This window comes from Brachyistius frenatus, unplaced genomic scaffold (genome assembly GCF_029030835.1).
Source record: "Brachyistius frenatus isolate BFR_SWC_R1_liver_20210118 unplaced genomic scaffold, ASM2903083v1 Contig_202, whole genome shotgun sequence".
Classification (NCBI taxonomy): Eukaryota; Metazoa; Chordata; class Actinopteri; family Embiotocidae; genus Brachyistius; species Brachyistius frenatus.
In genome coordinates, this window is record NW_027210801.1 from 435,394 (window position 1) to 458,362 (window position 22,969).

At 43.6% G+C, this 22,969-nt stretch overlaps 1 protein-coding gene across 1 annotated transcript in view; it reads right to left on the bottom strand.

The window, feature by feature from the left end:
• Nucleotides 1-22,969, bottom strand: part of enpp6 (ectonucleotide pyrophosphatase/phosphodiesterase 6) — a 35,324-nt gene that overhangs the window by 7,044 nt on the left and 5,311 nt on the right. Inside the window, 4 exon segments of the mRNA XM_069718918.1 lie at nt 4,282-4,461; nt 4,564-4,705; nt 9,117-9,228; nt 9,617-9,796. Coding sequence (XP_069575019.1) covers nt 4,282-4,461; nt 4,564-4,705; nt 9,117-9,228; nt 9,617-9,796 — 614 coding nt within the window.

Here is a 22,969-nt window from a genome sequence, read left to right on the forward strand (position 1 = left end):
TCAAATGCTATTATGATACTATATGTAACCCTGTCGACTCAGCATTAAGATGTGCTGCACACAGCTGTGTGCCCAAGGTCATGAAAACACGAAGTAAGTTTCGGTACGTGACAACTCACGCGAGCTGCACTTGTTACTCCTCTTGTGGAACATCCGAGACTAAAGTCCCGCCCTACTCTGTATAAAATATGTAATATCGAGTGCTCAGATCAGACTCCAACAGAGAGACCTCTGGTTGATGTTGGGCTCTCCGTGATATCATGTATGCTGAAGTTGCTGAATAAATCAACTTGCTGATTGAATCTGCCTATTGGTGTCTCTGATCAAAACAACTTGGTAGAATCAATTGGTGAATTCCAACATGACTTACCCTTGTCTGTCATCTCCCTGCTGCACCACCTACCAGCGTGCCAACCCGCCTGCCTGTCTATCCAAGACTTACCCGACTCTAGCGTCAGTCCACCTGTGAGAGAGAATGTGTCCAGCGTCGGGTCACGGAGACCATTTGATAGAGAGAGTGCTCCTGAGTAGATCCTCGGAGATCACGTTCCTAAACCAACATGCCAGTCCCACGTCGGTCCTCGGTGATCAGCTGCCTGAACCTACCTACCAGTCCCATGTCTGTCCTTGGAGATCACCTTCCTGAACCTACCTACCAGTCCCACGTCTGTCCTCGGAGATCACCTTCCTGAACCTACATGCCAGTCCCACGTCGGTCCTTGGAGATGATCTGGCTGAACCTACATGCCAGTGTCACATCAGTCCTCGAAAATCACCGGTAGACTTACCTCTGGCGATCCTGTCAGACCACAGGCTTCACACAGACGACTGTGCTGCCTGTTCTGCATCGATCTATGGAGATCAGCGACCCGCCTGAGATTCTAGAAGCAGTTGTTTCCCCTGCCTGCTTGGTTTTCCTGCCTGCCGAGCCGCTCTGCTCAGCCTATGTCACCTTGCCTGAAATCCGGGGTTCTCCTCGGGGAGACTCACGGACTAACCACGCCAACTCGTAAACTCATCTGTTGCCCACTAACCTCACCGTGTGCTGTCAGGCCTCCTGGACTGCTTTTCAGGCTTCCAGGCCGTTCTGAAATCTGTACTTATTTACTGCCGTCATTGAGGTCAAAAGAACTAAACCAATCCCATTTACACCACTCCTTTTCAATAAAACTCTTTATTGTTCAAATTCCTGTTGTGCATTCTGCTCTTGGGTCAACATCAACACAACACTATATTTCCACTCTATTAACTTCAACACTGCCCCACACTGTTTCGTTGCCAAGAACACCATTGTAACCCTGCTATATTGCCTGCACGCATGTGGCTACTGCCATCTCGAAAGCACCACGCACATTGTGTTAAAATCACCATTTGGTACATTCCAAAATGCCAAGCCTTTGCCGTTGTTCACACACGTCAATGAATAAGTCCATTAAGAATAATTTTGATTGTTGATTAATTTTACTGTTATTAATCAATTTTTAATCTTAAAGCAGTTAGTGAGCCTTTTGAGACTGAAATTACAATTTGGTTATTCGTCCCTGATACCAGGATGGTGCCCCGTGATTATTAATCAGTCTTATTAATCGTATTAATATTAACAATTTTCTCAGATAAATATGAATAACATGCTAATAACCAAATCTGCTCCAACTAGAGCACAACATAGCCCATAGTCCACTTTTAGGCTGGTCTACTGTAATTAGTGATTATAAGGATTACCCAATGACTCTTTTCCCAAAAGAATGCACCATTATCAGAATGCAGGCCCACTTGTACTTCCTCGAATTTCCAAAAATAGAATGGGAGGCAGAGTCTATCACCAGAATCAGTCTAAATAAGGCATTTTCTTCCGCCTGCCACAGGCATATGCACACTACTGCTCTGCTTTGAACCGAGTGTTGGCATTGATGAGAGAAAACAGTCACATGGGAACTAAGTTAGTTTGAAAACAGTAACAACTCTGTAGGTTATGGGTGTGGGAGAATTGTGAGCTGACATGGTAGCACCAAAAAGTTGTTAAACATCACAACACAAAATATGATGAGGTTATGCAGAAGTGGTCTGAAGAAGACAAAAAAAAGTTCTGCTGGCGAGACAGACTTCACTCACTGAGCCTTGTCAGTGACAGGAAACATCCAGGTATAGAGAGTGTGTGTCGTTAATCACTGCTACTGACTGTGGGCTTCTCGTTTGTTGAAGCTACGGGAATTATAATAATAAAACGGGACTTAAAACCTGACTGATACAAATAAAAGTCAGCTAAACAAAATAAATATCGTTAAAAAGTACTTACTGAGGGAGATAAATTATGCAATAAATAACCATATAAAGCTAAGGGCAGCAACTTCAATAAAATATTTTCAGTGTTTTAATATTTTTAAAGTCCTGGCGCTGAAACTGCAGTTTTATTGCTAATTACACTTTAATATCAAATTGTTTTTTTTATTAGCTTTTTATTCTATAAGTAGCAAACCTTACAATGTACAGTGCATCCGGAAAGTATTAACAGTGCTTCACTTTTTCCACATTGTTATGTTACAGCCTTATTCCAAAATGGATTAAATTAATTTTTCCTCAAAATTCTACACACAATACCGCATAATGTGAAAAATATTTTTTTTGAATGTTTGCAAACCTATTAAAAATAAAAAACAGAAAAATCACGTACATAAATATTTACAGCCTTTGCCATGACACTCAAAATTGAGCTCAAGTGCATCCTGTTTCCACTGATCATCCTTGAGATGTTTCTACAACTTGATTGGAGTTCACCTGTGGTAAATTCAGTTGATTGGACATGATTTAGAAAGGCACACACCTGTGTATATAAGGTCCCACAGTTGACAGTGCATGTCAGAGCACAAACCAAGCCGTCATAGGAATTGTCTGTAGACCTTAGAGACAGGATTGTATCGAGGCACAGATCTGGGGAAGGGTACAGAAAAAAATTCTGCAGCATTGAAGGTCCCAATGAGCACAGTGGCCTCCATCATCCGTAAATGGAAGAAGTTTGGAACCACCAGGACTCTTCCCAGAGTTGGCCGCCCAGCTGAACTGAGCTATCGGGGGAGAAGGGCCTCAGTCAGGGAGGTGACCAAGAACCCGATGGTCACTCTGACAGAGATCCAGCGTTGCTCTGTGAAGGAAGGAGAACCTTCCAGAAGGACAACCATCTCCTCAGCACTCCACCAAGCAGGTCTGTATGGTAGAGTGGCCAGACGGAAGCCACTCCTCAGTAAAAGGCTCATGACAGCCCACCTGGAGTTTGCCAAAAGGCACCTGAAGGACTCTCAGACCATGAGAAACTAAATTTTCTGGTCTGATGAAACAAAGCTTGAACTCTTTGGTCTGAATGCCAAGCGTCATGTCTAGAGGAAATCAGGCACCGCTCATCACCTGGCCAATACCATCCCTACAGTGAAGCATGGTGGTGGCAGCATCATGCTGTGGGGATGTTTTTCAGCGGCAGGAACTGGGAGACTAGTCAGGATCGAGGGAACGATGATTGCAGCAATGTACAGAGACATCCTTGATGAAAACCTGCGCCAGAGCGCTCTGGACCTCAGACTAGGGCGAAGGTTCATCTTCCAACAGGACAACGACCCAAAGCACAAAGCCAAGATAACAAAGGAGTGGCTTCGGGACAACTCTGTGAATGCCCTTGAGTGGCCCAGCCAGAGCCCAGACTTCAACCCGATTGAACATCTCTGGAGAGATCTGTAAGTGGCTGTGCACCTACACTCCCATCCAACCAGATGGAGCTTGAGATGTCCTGCAAAGAGGAATGGGAGAAACTGCCCAAAAATAGGCGTGCCAAGCTTGTAGCATCATACTCAAAAAGACTTGAGGCTGTAATTGCTGCCAAAGGTGCTTCAACAAAGTATTGAGCAAAGGCTGTGAATACTTATGTACGCATTATATTTTCATTCTTTATTTCTAATAGATTTACACAAATTTTAAACAAACTTTTTTCACTTTGTCATTATGGGATATTGTGTGTAGAATTTTGATGGAAGAAAATTAATTTAATCCATTTTGGAATAAGGCTGCAACATGACAAAATGTGGAAAAAGTGACGCTCTGTGAATACTTTCCGGATGCACTGTATCCATATTTAATGAGTGTAAAGGACAATGTTTCATATAGCTTAAACATACCTAGACCTAAATGTTATCTATCTGTAATTCATATATATTGGCATAAAGTCAATATGACTCTTTAATTGTTCTGGCTGAAAAAGCATCATGATAGGACAGAAAAGAATGATTCTGGTTTCACCTCTTGGTACTTGTTATCCGAGGGCCACAGACTGACCACTGGTCCTCTGTCCATCATCTTGACAATATCTGACATGTTGATGTACTTATCCAGCTCTATAACCTTCTCCATCCACTGGATCTTTGTCATACCATGGTCAGAAAATAGCACAATGTTCAGCTGGTTCACCATGTTCATCTCCTGCAAGAATATAACATACAACAGAAATTAAAAATGAAAAACCTTGTAAGAAAAAAACATAGCAGTTGCTGTAATTGGAAAAGACAATAATTGTGTTCTTACTTTAATTCTACTGTTGAGTGTCTGCATAGCAAGATCCAGCTGTCTCACAGCTGTTCTGACCTGATGAGAGTCTGGACCAAAGTGATGGCCCTCGACATCTATTTTCTCATAATATATTGCTGCCATATCTGCTTGGCCTAACCTAAAAAAAAAACACACACACATACATTGCATGAGCTACCATTATAGACATTTTGTACATTGTTACATTTTTATGAAATCACATTGTCAAGTTAAAAAGTTAACTTCATATTGCTTTATTGATTTTTAACTACATTTGATTATTCCTCCCTGATCTGTCATAGTACAATCTGGCCAGTCATGGAATCAGCCGATTTTGATCCTGTCCGAAGGGTTGCAGAATAGCAGTGTTTTTCAACAACAGACGGCGCAAATCTGGGCACAGTTTTGTGAAAAAGAAACTCTCCACTAAGGACATTTAGCTGTTAGCATTCAGCCATACTACCTCCTGCTGGTGTCCTCACGTTATTGCGATAACAGTATACATCCCCGTAGGCCGATACCACAGTAGTCTGCAAGCTCTTGCACACTGCAGTGTCACAGCTGCAGACATCGCACCCACCATCAGTCGTCCTCATATCTGGTGACTTTAACCATGCTTCCCTATCCTTCACTGTCTCCACCCTCCTTCACCCACTATGTTAACTCCCACACAACGGACAATAAAACTTTAGACCTACTGTATGCCAACACCAAGGACAGATACAGCTCTTGACCCGTTCCCTTGTTGGGTCGCTCAGCTCACAGTCTGGATGGTCTTCTTCCTCTTTACTTATAGTAAACAAACAACCCCTAACAACAAAGTATGCAAGAAGATAGTCTGAGTAGGCCAGTGAGGCACAGAGAGACTGCTTTGCAACCACTGACTGGTACATGTTATGTCTGCCTCATTGGGAGGACATTAACTCACTGTATTACGGACTACATCAACTTCTGCGTGGAGGACACCAAAAAGGTACTTAGACTTAAGGCCCTGCTGAATGAAAAGTATGTTTTTTCAACAGATTTTATTCTGCCCCACACACTCCTCCCCCACCCAACAGAGCGCAGACCAGGTGACGTCCCAACCCTTCTCCAAGTTCCTCACTTTTAACTCCACTCCACTCTCAAACAATCCTCACACACCTCGCATCAACACTCTAAACAGGAGCCACCCCACACTCCCCCTCTCTGTCTCTTCACAACAGCTGATCACGTGAAGAAGGACCTGACGAGAGTTAAAGTGAGGAAGGCTACAGGCCCTGCTGACATCAGCTCCAGACTGCTAAGTGACACTGTGGAATCATCTCTGTGAGGTAGTTCTGCACATCAACATGAGCCTCAGTCTGAAGAGAATCCCATTCCTGTGAAAAACCTCCTAAGTGGTAACATTCCCAGAGTCTGTGCAAGCTAGGGAACAGAACCACTTCAGACTGGAAGCCTGAACTTCTCCCCTGATAAAGACAATGGAAAAGGATTATACTCAGTATACACCAGCAGCTCCAGTGGGCGGGGTTTATACCAGAAAGAATGAGTATCTTGTTAAGAGTTGTTGCAGAATAAAATGTCCATTATTATAACTCCTTTATGGTTTATTCTTAATCGAAACAATATTTTTAATGTTTGAGTGTTTTTTGTACAATTTAAAGAATGATTTCTCTGAAATTCTGTTTCAGATCCAAGCAAAATTGGTATTGTAACTGAAATATTCCAGACTGAATCAAAATCGAAAATTGAATCAAATCGGGACCTTGTGTATTGGAATTGAATCGATTTGGGAAATTATTTGCAATACCTGGCCTTATCGGATAACACAGATGTCCTGTTCAAAAAGGGCCAAAGTCAACTCCATCTGCATCAGGAGACTGAGGTCCTTTGAAGTATGAACAAAAAAGATAAACCTCTACACCCGTGCATTGACCACTGTGGACTAAACGATTTTACCATTATAAACAGGTACCCTTTTTCTATGCCTTTGATCCCGTTGAATGCTTCCATCTAGTGCGAATGAGTGTAAAATACCATACATTCAGTGGCCACAACGAGTACCTGATTATTCCCAATTCTCTAAAAGTCTTCCAGTCCCTGGTGAATGATATTGAGGAACATGTTGAACATTTTTGTCTTTGTTTACCTCGATCATCATATTCTCCAGGTTCTGCAGAGGCTGCTCACAAACCAACTACACCAAGGCAGAAAAAAAAAATAATTTCCACAGCTGCAGCATTCATCGTTTCACAAGGCAGCCTTCAGATGGCCCACAAAAAGAGCAGTCTCTGATTGGCCTATCCCTTCATTACCGAAAGCACCTCTAATGATTCCTGGGGTTTCCCATTCTCTACAGATGATTATTTTGCAATTTTTGTTCTGTTGCTGTTCCCTTAAATGGGTGCTTAACTCCACTTCCACAAAGGTCTCCTGGTCTCCCCAAGCTGAAGCTGCCTGCTCTCGTCTAAAGTCTTGTTTCACCTCTGCCCTCATTCAGATCATCCCAGACACCAGTTGCCAGTCCACGAGAGGTCCAAGGGTCAGAGGTGACACCTCGGACCCTGGGATTGGGGCCTGTTCTCTCTCAGCACTCCCCAGAGGACAACAATCTCCACCAATGCACCCTTCCTCTTCCGAAAACTAAAATGAGTTGAGTGAAATTATGATGTTGGGAATTGGGAACTCCTCACCATTAAGGTGGCATTTGAGGAATAGCAACACTAGTTAGAGGGGCAGAGCAACCGTTTCTCGTGGACTGACGATAAGATCCTTGAATACATTAAGACTGCCAAGGGTGGGCGTTATTCTTCCTCTGTGTCCCCAGGTCATCCATTGGGCCCACATCAATAAACTGGCTTGCCATCTGGTAGTTTCTTGTATCCACTTTTTAGTGCGTCAGCGTTTCTTGTGACCTGCCATGGTGGACGACATGAGAGAGTACAGCTCAGCTTGTCTGGTTTGTACCCTCTGTAAGGCCTACCATAGGCCTTAGTCCATAGTCCGTGCAATTGAGTCCAATTCCTGAACATATGAGTATGCTCTGATCACAAAGGGACTCGGCCAATACTTTTTCCAACCTTTGTTTTGAATCGTGTTAGGGACCATGGAGAAAACGGAGATTAGGACGTGTTTTTTAAATTGGTTCAATGCCTTTTTCAAACAGTGAGGTTGTTGGCCTGCTTTTGTCGCAGCTCGTGAATCCTCAGAAAGCTTTCAAAGGAACCTGCCACTTTCAGGAGGTCCACTAAAACCAAGAAGCAATGTCGAGCTCATTGGCCCTGTTACCCAACTGGCATTGCTCCTTGCCCTGCAGCTTGCTTAGCATCTGCCTCAAAGTCTTCTGCTCCTGGTTCTGCTCCTGTCTCAGGGTGGGTTGTCAACACCATTTAACTAGCTTCTGGCTGGGTTGACGACACTGTCTCTAATGTAGTTCCGGCCTCTTCAGAGTATTTAGCGACTTCTAAGTCCTCAATGTCTTCCGCTCCAGCAACCTCCAAATGCCCTGTTCCTTTCTCTGCGGAGGTCGCCAATGCCGAGCCACAAGCCTCTGGCCAGGTCAACGATGCCATCCCTCCTGGTCCTTTACTTGTTCCAACCCCCATGCATGGCTTCTGTTCCTTGCCCTTTTCTGCCTCCATGCCTGGCTCCTCCTCCTCGCCCTGTTCTGCCTCCTCAACTGGCTCTTTGTCACTGGCTCCCTGCCCGCCTCCCAGTGGCTCTGTCCACTAAGCCTTTGTCTTCATCACTGGCTCGCTGCCCTGCCCTGAGGCCTCTCTCATGAGGGTCTTGCCTGTCTGCCCTGCCAGGGGCCCATCCCCCAGAGCAGCTCCGCCTGTCCGTCTGGACCCCGGGCCGTCCTCCGGAGGTTTCTGGTTCCCGATTTCTGCAGCCTCTGGGCCGTCCGCCTGAGGTTTGCTCCCAACCTCTTGTGTCAGATCATCATTGTTGTTTTAAGCCTGTTTTCCCAGTGCTCCTCCCCAGAGTCATGCAAGTTTTTGTTTACCTGTGCATTTTTCCTTTGGACCTTGGCTATTCTCTGCATTTTCTTGGTTTGCCTGATTTCGTTTGAACTCTGAACTGACCATTAGAAACCGTCTGGATTATAGCTATATTATTTTTGCCTGTACACCCATCCATTAATTAATTAAAGAGTATGAAATTCATATGTTTTTTTGAGGCGTGCAATTGAGTCCCATTCCTGAACATATGACACATGTTGTCCTTGTAAAGCCATGAGCTGTTCTTAAAGGCTGCTAAATTCATTTAAAAACATATTCCCCCACATACTGTTGAATGTCCTGAATCTTAACCTTTACTTAAGAGCATTTATTGGGGTTTTAATTATTATTATTTTTTTTAACTTTTAGAATAGAATCTCTGAATTCCAGTTTCCCTTCACTCCCCAAAAGCTTCATGATTTAAACATGTGGCTATAAAACACCTGCCTCATGCTTGTTTTTTTTTGTTGCTCTTGTTTTTTTGGGGTTTTTTTCAGTTTAAAGTTTGTTTTTAATTACAGTCAGATCAGAGGATATCACAGGAAACATTGCCAGTCATGTTGTTACCTCAAGACATTGAGCGCATTCATTATTGATTCTGTAAGATTTTTCTCTGATGGGTTGTACACGTATTCCTCACAGAATGATGGACGGACACCCAGAATCTCCACTTCACAGCCTGAAATCACATATGAAGTTGCAGCATTATTTACAGATAATTGTTAGGATAATTAACTGCATCAGATGAACTCTGCTGATCAAAAAAGCATTCATAGGCTGCTCTCAAATTTATTCTTGTTCTGTTAGCTGAATAAAATAAACTTCACACATGACAAGGCTTCAACTGCCACACTGATTAAACTGAGTGCATAATCTCTGCTACTATACTACTTCTGGAGACAGTGGGACTGATTAAAAAAGATGTTCCAGCAGAACGAAATGAGACAACTTAAAAAAAACTTATTGATATACTTTGTGTTGATAAATCACTATATTGTAATAGTAATATCACCCATATAGGCAAACAGCCTCAGCTGAGTTTTCATGTTAACAACGTGTGGACTTACCAGGCCAGTAGAACATGAAAACCCTTTTTCCAAGCTTCTGCAGGGTGACCCACAGCGGCTCTGATCCATCCCACCAAAGTGGTAGCTGACTGTCAAGATTGGTCCCAATCAGAAACTCCTTCTTGGAGGCTTCATCCCACATGTAGTTTCCAGTCATCTGATGAGTGTCACAGTGACGACCTTAAAAAGAAATCATAAATGACCAAACAATTGCACAGCAAAAAGCTCTGTGCCATACAGTTCAACTATGAACTGAAACTATTACAACAATTTTTTGAGAAACATGTACGTGAGCTTATTTTTCAGGTTTCCATTTTCAGTAGATCACTTGATGCTGAATACCATTAAGCGAGTCTTGAAGTCACAACGTATGTAAGACTAGAGCATTGTCGGTTTTAATCAAACGTAAATTTGGTAAATTCAGGCTAAAGCAAAAGACTCTGCATCAAGCAGAACTGGTTGGTACAGTTATAAAGGAATGTCAATGAACTAAATGTGTGTTGGTTCTACATCCGATAATTCTTTTAACAGGATAATGTACTTCGTCAAAACACATATCAGCAGATCATCAGGGGGCAGGATCCAAAGCTCATTGGTAAAGGTGGGCTGTTGTCATTAGGCCTGAGGAAGATAGAGGTTGCAAATAGGATCTGTGAATACAGTCCCTGCCATTAAAACAGAACCCCGAGAGTTACTCATAAAATAGTTTTTAAATTTAGTTTGTTACCAAATCTGATAACTATTTAAAATAATATTTTGTAGGTGTTCAACTGTTTCATATTAACAAAACATGCAAGTTATTTTGTTGTGACTTGTGTCTCCTAAGTACAGTTAGCTTAGCCAATCCGATTGCTACAAATTCTCCTCTCACTGCAACACATTTTCAACACACCCATTTAATCAATTCTTTGCTTGCTGCATGCCTGTGTACATTACTCAACAGAAAGCTGTGCCTCTAGTGACTGCTGCTGTCAGCATTTTAAAAGCCCCTCCTCCACCCCAGCACCCACCCAGGCTCAAGGGTGGGAAACATGGGGAGTGGGGTGCAACGATATCAGTGCCTGCTCACGAAAACATGAATTCTGGACATGTTCTACATTTATGAAATCTATTACACATGATATGGCTGATTGAAGTCAGAGCATGCACATGGTTTGGCAGTTTGTGGTGATATTCAGAACATTCCAGTAAAGTACAAGCTGTAGTGTGACTTAAAATAATCCACTCTCTGGAAGCCTACAGGTATGGTATGTTTACCACTGTGTTGCATCACTTCTTATTATTACAACACTCTGTAAATGTTTGGGAACAGAGGAGACCAGTTTCTGGAGTTTTGGAAGTGAAAAGTTGTCCTATTGCCTAAAATATCATTTTAGCTTCTCAACAGTTCAGGTCTTCTTTGTCATATTTTTCATTTTTCTATTGCACCAAATTTTTTAAATTGGAGATGGCAAGCAGGGCAATTTAGCACCTGGACTCTTCTACTAGAGTGCCCTGCTTTTGTAATATGTGCAGAATGCGGTTTAACACTGTTTTGCTGAGATAAGCAGGGCCATCCTTGAAAGAGACGTTGTCTGGGTGGCAGCATATGTTGCTCCAAAACCTGTATATATTGTTCAGCATTCATGGTTCCTTCCCAGATATGCAAGCTACCTATGCCATCCCTGTACCATAACAGATGGTAGCTTCTTAACTGAGCACCGATAACAAGCTGAATGGTCCCTCTGCTCTTGCAGGATGCAGCGTCCATGATTTCCAAAAATAATCTCTAATTTTGATTTATAAGACCACATTGGCAGCTGTGTCATGGTAATTACAGAGACTTGGCTGGATAGCACCGTTCCCCATGAAGCTATCGAGCTAACAGGTCGAACTGTTTACCGAGCGGACAGGACTGCAGAGGTGTAGGAGTGCCCTATGTAAATAACGACTGGTGTACAGCTATGGGAATTATTGGGAAACACTGCTCCCCGTACTTAGAATACCTGGCTGTGAATTGCAGACCGTTCTATTTGCAGAGGGAACTTTCTGCCATCTTCATCACAGTTGTTTACATTCCACCACATGCTAATACAAATCTAGCTCTGGAGGAACTGTATAGCACTATTAGCAACCAGCTAAACGCTCATCCAGGGGGAGCTGTGATTGTCGCAGGGGACTTTAACCACGCAGACCCCAGTCATCACAAAGTGCTTTGAGAGGATGATATCATCTCACATAACAGATCTATGGAGGACTCCGTCTCCATCACACTTCATACAGCCCAAAGTTGTGGTCCGCATCACATGACCGTGGGAACCAATGAGACATGAGGATAGAGTGAGCATACTGCGCAGATGCCAACTGCACACCTCTCTTTCGCATATTAAATTTACTCGACATGAGCGCCGGAGAGAATAGCAGAGAGAAAACGTAGCGTGGTGTATGTGCTACATTTCATCGGTAGACAAAAACACAGCAAGATGCACGATCTGTGACAAAAGGGTGCCACGAAGCTGCGACACCAGTAACGTTTTCAAGCATTTAAACCCAGGGGTCTGCCCTAAATTCCAAAACATCTTTATCACAATTTAATTTTAAGGCAAGACACTACAGGTTAATAGAGTAATAAATAGATGAATAAACTAATAGATATCACAGTGAAACTTCCACAGTTGCTTGAGGAGAATAATGGTTGTAAGTGTAATGAACTTTTTCTCTAAAATCTATCATTATTATGAAAAACCCTGCAATGTGTAGTCCACAAAGACCGGGCTGGCTGGAGTACTCATCTTCCCTACATCTGCGTCGTTGCTGGAGAATCTAGAAGGAGGCCCAGGAAGCTCTTCTCCTCTATGCCAAACAGAACCACTGGATTGTGGATTGTCACCAAACTCTGGCCCCTGTGTACGCTCCTGGACAGAGGGAGTGGCTCTCCAGGAACCTGCCTCTGAAGACTGATTCCCGTAAGCTTTCTCCTCGCTATGTTGGCCCTTTTCTGGTTGAGTCTGTCATTAAACCTTCTGCTGTACGCCTCAAGCTTCCCAGTCACTGAAGGTGCACCCCACTTTTCATCTTTCTCAGTTGAAGCCTGTCTGTTCCAGCCCTCTCTCCCCACCCCTCAACTGGACAAAGAATCTCCACCTCTCCGGATCAAGCCATTCCCACAAACTCTTCCCTGCAATAAAACACTTGGATTGTCATCCCAGTTCTGTCTGCTAACACGTAACATGTCCAAATGTTGAGAGAAATTTTGTTCACTATATAGGGGACTCAAAGTATTTCACAATCCATCCATTACCTTTACCCACTTTGTCCTGAACTGGGTCACAGGATCAAAGCTCACTTTTGGGCAAAGGCAAGGTACACCCTGGACAGGTTGCCAGTCTATCACATGGCAGACACATAGACACAAACAGAAAGGAAGCCCATTCACGCTCTCATTCACACCTGAAGGCAATTTGTTTTTTGGATGGTGGCAGGAAGCTGGAGTACCAAGAGAGAACCCATGCAGGCGCAGGGAGAACATGCAAACCACACAGAAAGGCCAAGGCCTGGATTCAAACCCTGAACCTTTTCGCTGTGAGGTGACAATGCTAACTATTGCCAGTATCCCACAATGCATCATGAAAAGTTGTGTCCATCCAATGGTCACTAACCCAAGCTGTACATCCCGCCGTGCATTGCGCTGAATGAAAAATGCCAAGTGGAGAGGAGCAGAAAGCAGTGTGAGCTGTACTGATGTAAGTACATTTTGTCCTCAACTTTTGTTCATATGTTGATTTGTTGGTTTTAACGGTTTCTTAGCTGTGTAATAAGTTGTAACTTCGTATGCATCTATGAAGGTGTGTCTATTACAGCACAAACGGCTCATGCTACAGTCGCTAACGTTAGCTAGCCCTGTTTAGTACAGTACCAGTTGGCTGCACCACCATGTTAAAACTAGATGGGTCACACTTTTGTTTAATATGCTAGTATCAAAATTACAATAAAGTGTCACAAGTGTGTTACATGGAGAAGTTAAATTACATGCAATCTCTTGACTACACTGCCGTTGTCAACATTGTTAATGAACCTGACAGACTAGTTGTTGTTTTTTCAGTCCACCTCTTACTTGTTAATACATGTTGTGGAGCTGTGCTGAAAGAGGTGGACCTCATTGGAGCGGTGAGTCCTGCCAGAGCAGCCAAGGAGTAGGAAAACTTAAAAAAGACATTCTGGGATCGACGGAGAGGAGAATGACCGACTGACTGCAAAATTCTGCAAGACCACTGTGAGATCCAAAATGGCAGCCCCCAGCTGCTAGACTTCAAACACAATTTACATCGCTCTTCGGTAATAAATTAATCAACTGTCTACTATACCTCAACTGAATTAACACAGCCATCCGATCTGGAAGACCTCAAGGATTACTTCAACGAATGTTACAACCGACTCTGAATCATGAACGACAGTAAAAAAAAATGTGAGGAGAACAAATCCACCTCCAATCTCACCTCAAAGAGATTCTGGAAATCTGACTTCACCATCAGCTCCCTGGACAAATCCTGCTCCACCGAGGTCAGTGATATTCTCAATCTCAATCAACAATAGATTTTCCGGTCTAGACACAAGAATAGCACTTGTAGAAGTACTGCACAAAGAATTCCAGCAGCTGCATGGAATCCACACAGGAACAACTATCCACCATATCGCAAGAAAATAAGCTCCTCTAACAATCTGTTAGCTCCATCACAGCCCAGCTCCGTCATGAAAGAAAATAAGGGCATGAAAGAAACATTACTCGGTCTTCAGTTACGTAGCATGAGAAACAACCTTGTTTTTTCCAGCATTCCAGAGCAAACAAAAAAAACAGCACCACCAAGTACACTGCATTGGACCCAAAAACACTGCAGACAAATGCCCCAACCGATTGTAGCAAAATCTGAACACTTCAAACTGAAATAACTCATCCAACATTAAAGCAGACATGTGAAATGCACAGACTATGGACTCAACGATCAATTCCCCCAAGAAATGCTGTACAGACACAAAATACTTCTCCCAATCCGAAAACAGTACATATGTGAAGGAAAAAAAGTAATCATTTCAGTGGACAAACTGTACATTGATGGAAAACTACCGCTACAAACAAATGATCCCTTGGCTACTCTAATCTCTCCCATCGAGCACCTGTCATTCTTCTTACCAATCAAATAAATCCTCTTTGATTGCACAACAATACCAATGTTGTCATGACAATTTCACTTAAATTCATAACTCGGAACATCCACGCAATTGGTGCACAGGCAAGAAGAGTTGAAGTTATCAGCCACTTAAACAAATTACAAACTGATATTTGCCTCCTGCAAGAAACTCACCCATCTGAATCAAACCATCATTAACTGAGGACACCACAATTCAATCAAATTTTTTCTCACCATTGCAATTCCAAACAAGGAGGTGTAGCTCTTTTAATCCTCAAAAATATTTCCTTCATACATAACAATACCATCACTGACCTTGAAGGCCGATTTATCATCATAAACAAGATGGCGCCGCGCTAGCGGCAGCCTGTTGCGGCAGCTCCCCTCCCCTTGTTATTAGTATTATTAGTATATTTTAAGCCTTTCTTCTCTCTTCGGAGTTGTTGTTTTTTTTTTCTTTCTCTCGTGTTAAGTTAACAGTCCGTAATGGACCGTAATTTTTCCACGTTTCTGGATGGGGGCACTGTTATTGTTTACTCGCGTGATCAGCTGATCGCGCTGAGTAGCCCTCTGCTGCCCGGAGCGAGGCCTGAGATCCCCGTTGAACTTCGGAGAAGACGGTGGGGTTGCAGAGCTGAAGCTAAGCTAAAGGCGGAAAGGAGGAAATACAAGCCAGCGGTACCGGCGATCTTAATGGGGAACGTGAGGTCGTTGGCCAACAAGACGGAAGAGCTCGGCGCGCTGGTAAAGACCCAGAGAGAGTACCGGGAGTGCAGCATCATGTGTTTCACCGAGACATGGCTGCACTCACATTTCCCGGACCACAGCGCGGCCGTACCCGGCTTCAGGACTGTTCGGGCGGACAGAGACGTTGTTCGGAGCGGCAAGAAGAAAGGTGGAGGGATTGCAGTCTATGTGAACGAGAGGTGGTGCAATCCCGACCACGTGTGTGTGAAGGAATGTTTTTGTAGCCCGGACATTGAACTGCTAGCCGTGGGGATGCGCCCTTATTATTTGCCGAGGGAGTTCACGTCCGCCATTGTTATCACTGTTTACATTCCTCCATCAGCTGACACAGAGGCAGCAGTGGACACCATCCACTCCACGGTGCATTTTTGGCAGTTACTGGAGACTTTAACCACACCAGTCTGGATAAAGTACTGCCAACTTTGCACCAGTATGTGAACTGCCCCACAAGGAACAATAAAACTCTGGACCTACTGTATGCTAATGCCATGGATGCATACAGTACTACTGCCCTTCCCCCCCTTGGTAGATCATACCACAACCTGGTCCTGCTGACTCCCAGGTATGTCCCCCTGGTGCAGAGGCAGCCTGTGACCACCAGGACTGTGAGGAGGTGGACACAGGAGGCTAAAGATGCCCTGCAGGACTGCTTTGGGTCCACGGACTGGGATGTGCTGTTTGGACCACATGGGGAGGACATCAACAGCATGACGGACTGTATCACAAAATACATCAAATTCTGTGAACACACCACCGTACCATCCCGGACTGTAAAATGCTTCCCCAACAATAAACCATGGATCACCAGTGACCTGAAAGTTCTTCTTAATAAGAAGAAAGCAGCCTTCAGGTCTGGGGACAGGGAGGAGCTCAGGAGAGTGCAGCGCCACCTGAAGGAGAAGATGAGGGAGTGCAAGGACTCCTACAGGAGGAAGCTAGAGGCCAAACTCCAGCAGAACAACGTGAGGGAGGTGTGGACCGGTATGAAGGAGATTACTGGGTTCAAGGGGCGAGAGAGACAACCAGGGGGCTCCCTGGAGAGGGCCAATGAACTAAACTGTTTCTTCAACAGGTTTAGTTCACCACCCTCATCTGTCTCCTCCACACCTCACACCTCCAAAACACCTCTGCTGCCTCCCCCTCCCCCTCTGCGCCCCCTGGTGAACTGCATAGAGCCCCCAATCTCAAAGGGCTCTTCCTCCATCGACACCTCCACACACACACACCCCCCCCCCCTCTCACACACACACACACACCCCTCATCAGCCCCTCTCTCTGTGACGACTGACCAGGTTAGGAAACAGCTGGAGAGAATCCACCAGCGACTCCATCTGGCCTGCAGGGCCCTCACATCTCCTGAGGCTGGTCTTGGCATCAGCCCCGTGGTCCTGAAGACCTGCGCCGTCCAGTGTGAGGCTGAGGTCCTACAACACCTCTTCAACCTGAGCCTGAAGCAGGAGGTGGTCCCGGTGCTGTGGAAGACGTCCTGTCTGGTTCCTGTCCCCAAGAAGACGACTCCATCTGGCCTCAACGACTACATGGTTGAGGAGTACGACCGGTTGACCCTCACATCTCATGTGATGAAGGTGCTGGAGAGGCTGGTCTTGGCCCACCTCAGGCCGCTGGTGAAATCTTCTCTGGACCCTCTTCTTGGTTGATTGTATATTATATATATAGATATATACTGTACTGTATGTATATATATATATATATATATGTTGACTGTGTTTATTGGTTTGTTGTATATAATGTACTGTATATATACTGTATATACTGTGCATTTTATATTTATATTTTTTACTGCTATTTAATTTTATTGCTTTTCTATTATATTATTCTATTGTTTCTATTATTGCTTCTGTATGTATGCTGCTGTGGCGGAAAAATTTCCCCTCGGGGATTAATAAAGTATATACCTACCTACCTACCTACCTAATACATAACAAACCAATCACTATTGGATCCATTAATGATCCAAATAATGATGACTCAACTTTTGACTCCACAATCATAATCCATTGGAGAATTCAATACAGTCATCAATCCACCGCAAGACAGGTCAATCAATTCAAACAATACACCTAGCTGCCAATCGACAGAGACTATTAAACAATTCATGAGTCACTTTGGTCTTGACGATGTCCAACGACTAAAAAAAAAAAAACACCATGAAAGAATTTTTCATTCCTCTCTCCGGTTCACCCCTTTTACTCCCATATTCTTCTTTCTCACCAGTAACTCAATAATTTCCCAAATTCCTAACATACAAATACACCCCATTATCATAAGTGATCATGCTCCCGTCTCCCTCACCTGGAATATCAACTAGTGTCATAAAATATACACTAGATGGAGATTTAACACACTTTTTCAGTTTTTTTTCATGTCCACTCAGGTGGCCTGTCTTTGAATTTTCAACTCAAATCACGGAAATACCAAAGAAATACTAAAGAAAGGAAAAATAAATTGAATTAAATAAAACTGTTAAATGCAATGCACAAACACTAAACCTGATTCCTCAGCCTGTGCCCTCTCTCTTACTCGCTCCTGCCACATCCCTCCCTTGTTCTCTCAATCAGCTTGCTCTTGACTCCTCAGCCCTTCCCTATCTCCCCTTTTCAAATGTATATTTTTCTACAGAACACGAGATCGGATCTCTCTCTATATGCAAATCAACACGTAGGTTACTTCAAAGATATACACCTAAATAAGCACAAGAACATGAACCTGAACTTCAGAACCCCAATGATTCAGATTGTTTCAGTGCCTCTCTGCTGCGGATCAAGAGAGGTGACAGGTCTCCAACAGCACACATAAAGTGTCGGAAATTACACGAAACAAGCTAAAAGAAAAAAAAATTAACTCATAGGAGGCTTTAGTGAAATAAGCCTTATGTAGCAGCTTGTGTTTTAAAACACTAAACAGTGACTTTATAGTGAGAGTTTGCAGTAAATCTCTCCTGCTTTCTATCTAGTTCAGCTGTGCTTGGCCAAATCAAACAGGAGATTTTTTTTCTAGTAACAAAAAGAATAAATAAAAGACAGTCACATTCTGCAATGGTCAGGGTCCAAGCAAATTGTAAGCAGCAAAAGGCATTAATTAACCAAAGGTTGCAGTGACCTAAAGTTTTGTCACAATGCAGAGAATGCCCTGAAAAAAATTCAGTTCTGTGGGCCATACAATGATTAATTGTCATTTTTTGAAGTTTGAAATGTTTAACTACTAGACATATGGATTTGCCACACCCATTTTAATCAATCATTACCAAATTTTAGTCATGAGATATGATTTGTTTGAATCTGTACAGCCGATTATGAGATAACCTTTTCACAATTGTAGTGCCCCCTAGCAGCAAAACATCTCGGGACAGCTCAGCAAAGGTTGGACCCAGCATCTGAACACGTGCACCAACTTTAGTTCCAAGTGGTTTAGCGCCTTATAGACAATTTAGATTTACAGATGACAAAAGCTGAAAAATATACAATTAATCAACGGATTGACATATACAAATTATTTTAATAACTTTAGATCAGCAAGGTCCAAATATTAGTCTGGCCAACAGTCTAGGATAAGTCTGCAAAAATAGGTTTTTATAGATAATTGAAAAAAGTCTCAAAAGTTGATATTATTAAAGCAGAAGTATATTAGAGCACAAATGAGGATCCAGTCACAAATTCAAAGAGTTGCAGAACTTTGATTCAAGCCCAATCTGTTTTTCAAGGTAATTGCATAAACCTTGAGATGATTGTCACAGGGCCACCTTTAGGTCAATTAGTGTAATTTTTCATGTCTGAGTAGTGGAAGCAATTTGCAACCTACATGGTTTTCCCTGAATTGGTTTTGCTGCAAAATCACTTTTAGCTACAATGGCCCTGAGGGTCAAACGCAATAACATTTCACAGAACACACAAATATTTTACAAAACGCAATGACTTTTCACAAAACACAACAAAACATTAGCTTTGTTTACTGTGCCGAGCACTAATATTAGCTGTGGATACATTGTATGTATCGTTGAAAAAGGAGTGGCACACCAACAGAGATAGGTACATAGCAGTGGCACACCGCCAGCTATTAGTACATAGCAACGGTATATCACTGCACCTGAAGTGTCATACCATCAGCTACTTTGCAGTCTCGGCAACTCACCGGGCTAGTAGAGGTTTGGACCAGAAACAGTATGATGGGAGGGGTCAATGGGAGGATTTTGCAAGCATATTGACATGGGTTTTATCCAGTCACAGACATGCAATCTTTCACATAGTGGTGAACCCCTCCCCCATCTTCACTGCTGAGAGACTCTGCCTCTCCAGAATGTTGTTTTTACCATTACTGACTGTTAACATGCACGAGCAGCCATGGAGGCAAATGAGCAGATCAGGAGTCCAGAAGAGGGTTCAGATGAAGCTTCATATATTTTTACATTAAAGCACCACACCAAAGGTTTGCCATCACCTACCAGTTGCTACCAGTCTCTGTACACAAACACACTGAGCTCCTTATATACATTTGCTCACTCTAATTAGCCCAGACATACCATCTACAATTAAAATGTACAATAAATATTTACATGAGTTCACCAACCCAAAGATATCCATAATAATTTACAAATATTTACAGTCCTATAAATAGAGTAAATTATCAATACATAATTTATCTAAATAAACAGAGCAACACATATCGCTACTTCTCCCCTACCCGCTTCCTGCGGTTGGTACTTCCCGGAACTATAAATCGGTGCTCGAGTACCCTGGGAACAATTTTGCCCGAACACCCTGAGAAGAGGAAACAGGCAGAACTGAGTTGCAATATGTTAACTAACTTTTATATTTAGCTTGCCAATATATACAGTGGTGTGAAAAAGTGTTTGCCCCCTCCTGTTAAAACATAACTTAACTGGTTTATCACACCTGAGTTCAATTTCTCTAGCCACACCCAGGCCTGATTACTGCCACACCTGTTCTCAATCAAGAAATCACTTCAATAGGACCTGCCTGACAAAGTGAAGTAGACCAAAAGATCCTCAAAAGCTAGACATCATGCCGAGATCCAAAGAAATTCAGGAACAAATGAGAAAGAAAGTAATTGAGATCCATCAGTCTGGAAAAGGTTCTAAAGCCAATTCTAAAGCTTTGGGACTCCAGAGAACCACAGTGAGAACCATTATCCACAAATGGAGAAAACATGGAACAGTGGTGAACCTTCCCAGGAGTGGCCGGCCGACCAAAATTACCCCAAGAGCACAGCGACGACTCATCCGAGAGGTCACAAAAGACCCCACAACAACATCCAAAGAACTGCAGGCCTCACTTGCCTCAGTTCAGGTCAGTGTTCATGACTCCACCATAAGAAAGAGACTCGGCAAAAATGGCTGCATGGCAGAGTTCCAAGACCAAAACCACCACTGAGCAAAAAGAACATTAAGGCTCGTCTCATTTTTGCCAGAAAACATCTTGATGATCCCCAAGACTTCTGGGAAAATACTCTGTGGACTGATGAGACAAAAGTTGAACTTTTTGGAAGGTGTGTGTCCCATTACATCTGGCGTAAAAGTAACACCGCATTTCAGAAAAAGAACATCATACCAACAGTAAAATATGCTGTTTTGCTGCTTCAGGACCTGGAAGACTTGCTGTGATAAATGGAACCATGAATTCTACTGTCTACCAAAAAATCCTGAAGGAGACTGTCCGGCCATCTGTTCGTGACCTCAAGCTGAAGCCAACTTGGGTTCTGCAGCAGGACAATGATCCAAAACACGCCAGCAAGTCCACCTCTGAATGGCTGAAGAAAAACAAAATGAAGAATTTGGAGTGGCCTAGTCAAAGTCCTGATCTGAATCCTATTGAGATGCTGTGGCATGACCTTAAAAAGGCGGTTCGTGCTGGAAAACCCTCCAATGTGGCTGAATTACAACAACTCTGCAAAGATGAGTCGGCCAACATTCCTCCACAGCGCTGTAAAAGACTCATTGCAAGTTATTGCAAACGCTTGATTGCAGTTGTTACTGGGTGGCCAAACCAGTTATTAGGTTTAGGGGCAAACACTTTTTCACACAGGGCCATGTGGGTTTGGATTTTTTTTCTCCCTTGATAATAAAAACCTTCATTTTAAAAACTGCATTTTATGTTTACTTGTTATCTTTGACTAATATTTAAATTTGTTTAATCTGAAACATTTAAGTGTGACAAACATGCAAAAAAATAAGAAGTCAGGAAGGGGGAAAACACTTTTTCACACCACTGTATACTCTATTGTTCTGCCACATAACTAATTAGATATTTATCACAATCAGGTCTGTTCTGTCAGTCACTCACTGCACTTGTCTATTTGTTTGTTCCCAGGGAGAACAAAAGGAACAACCCAGTGTCCCAGCTGTGCACATGGCTCCCAGCATCTACAGTCTAACAATAAACATATCCAATAAAATTGTGTGTTCTTCTTGGCACCTTCATCACACCACATATCAAATACTGTCTGCAGCATAGGTAACTGCGGTGCGTCGTTACACTGACTTATTGCCAGTTAACCTAATTAGTTGAGATGTTCTTGGTGTTTCTTTTAGCATGACATAACATTCTAGTCTTTTGTGGCCCATGTCCCAACTTTTGTGAAATGTGTTGCATTATTGGGTATAAAAAGAGCATCCCAACGAGGCAGAATCTCTCACCAGTGAAGATGGGGAGGGGTTCACCACTCTGTGAAAAACTGCAGGGGCAACTAGTGCAACAATTTAAGAATAATGTTCCACAAAGTAAAGTTGCAAAGAATTTGAGGATATCATCATCTACAGTACTTACAATCATTAAAAGAATCAGTGTATCCAGAGAAATCTGTACGCAAGGGACAAAGCCAAAAATCAAATATTGGCTGGGGATAATCTTCCGACTCTTAGGGAGCACTGCATTAAAAAAAAAATAACACAATTCTGTAGTTGTCAGGAGTTCAGTTTTGTCCTCCATTTTGCCCCCGATCACCTCTCCTCCTGTGTCCCCTGTCTTTGTCTGTGGCCACACCACTCACCTCCCGTGGCCATGCCCCTCACCAGTCCCAGCAGATGCAGCCACTCACCCCTGATCACCACCTGCAGGTGGTCGACGCCCCGCCCCCTCCTCCGTCCTCCTGTGCGGTCGTCGCCACGCCACCGGCCCCTGCTGCCTCCGGCGCGGTCGACGCCACGCCCCCGTCCTCCGCGCCTCCTGCTCCGTCTTCCTGTTCGGTCGCCGCCCCGCCTCCGGCTCCGTCCTCCAGGAATGTCGTCGCTCCAGCTCCGTCCTCCATCGCGGTCGATGCCCTGCCTCGTCATCGTCCTCCAGAGAGGTCCCCCGAACCCGTCCTGCTCCGTGGCCGTCCTCCGGAGAGATCCCCCGAACCTGTCCTGCCCCGTGGCCGTCCTCCGGAGCGGTCACCCCAGTCCGCCCTGCCCCGTGGCCGTCCTCCG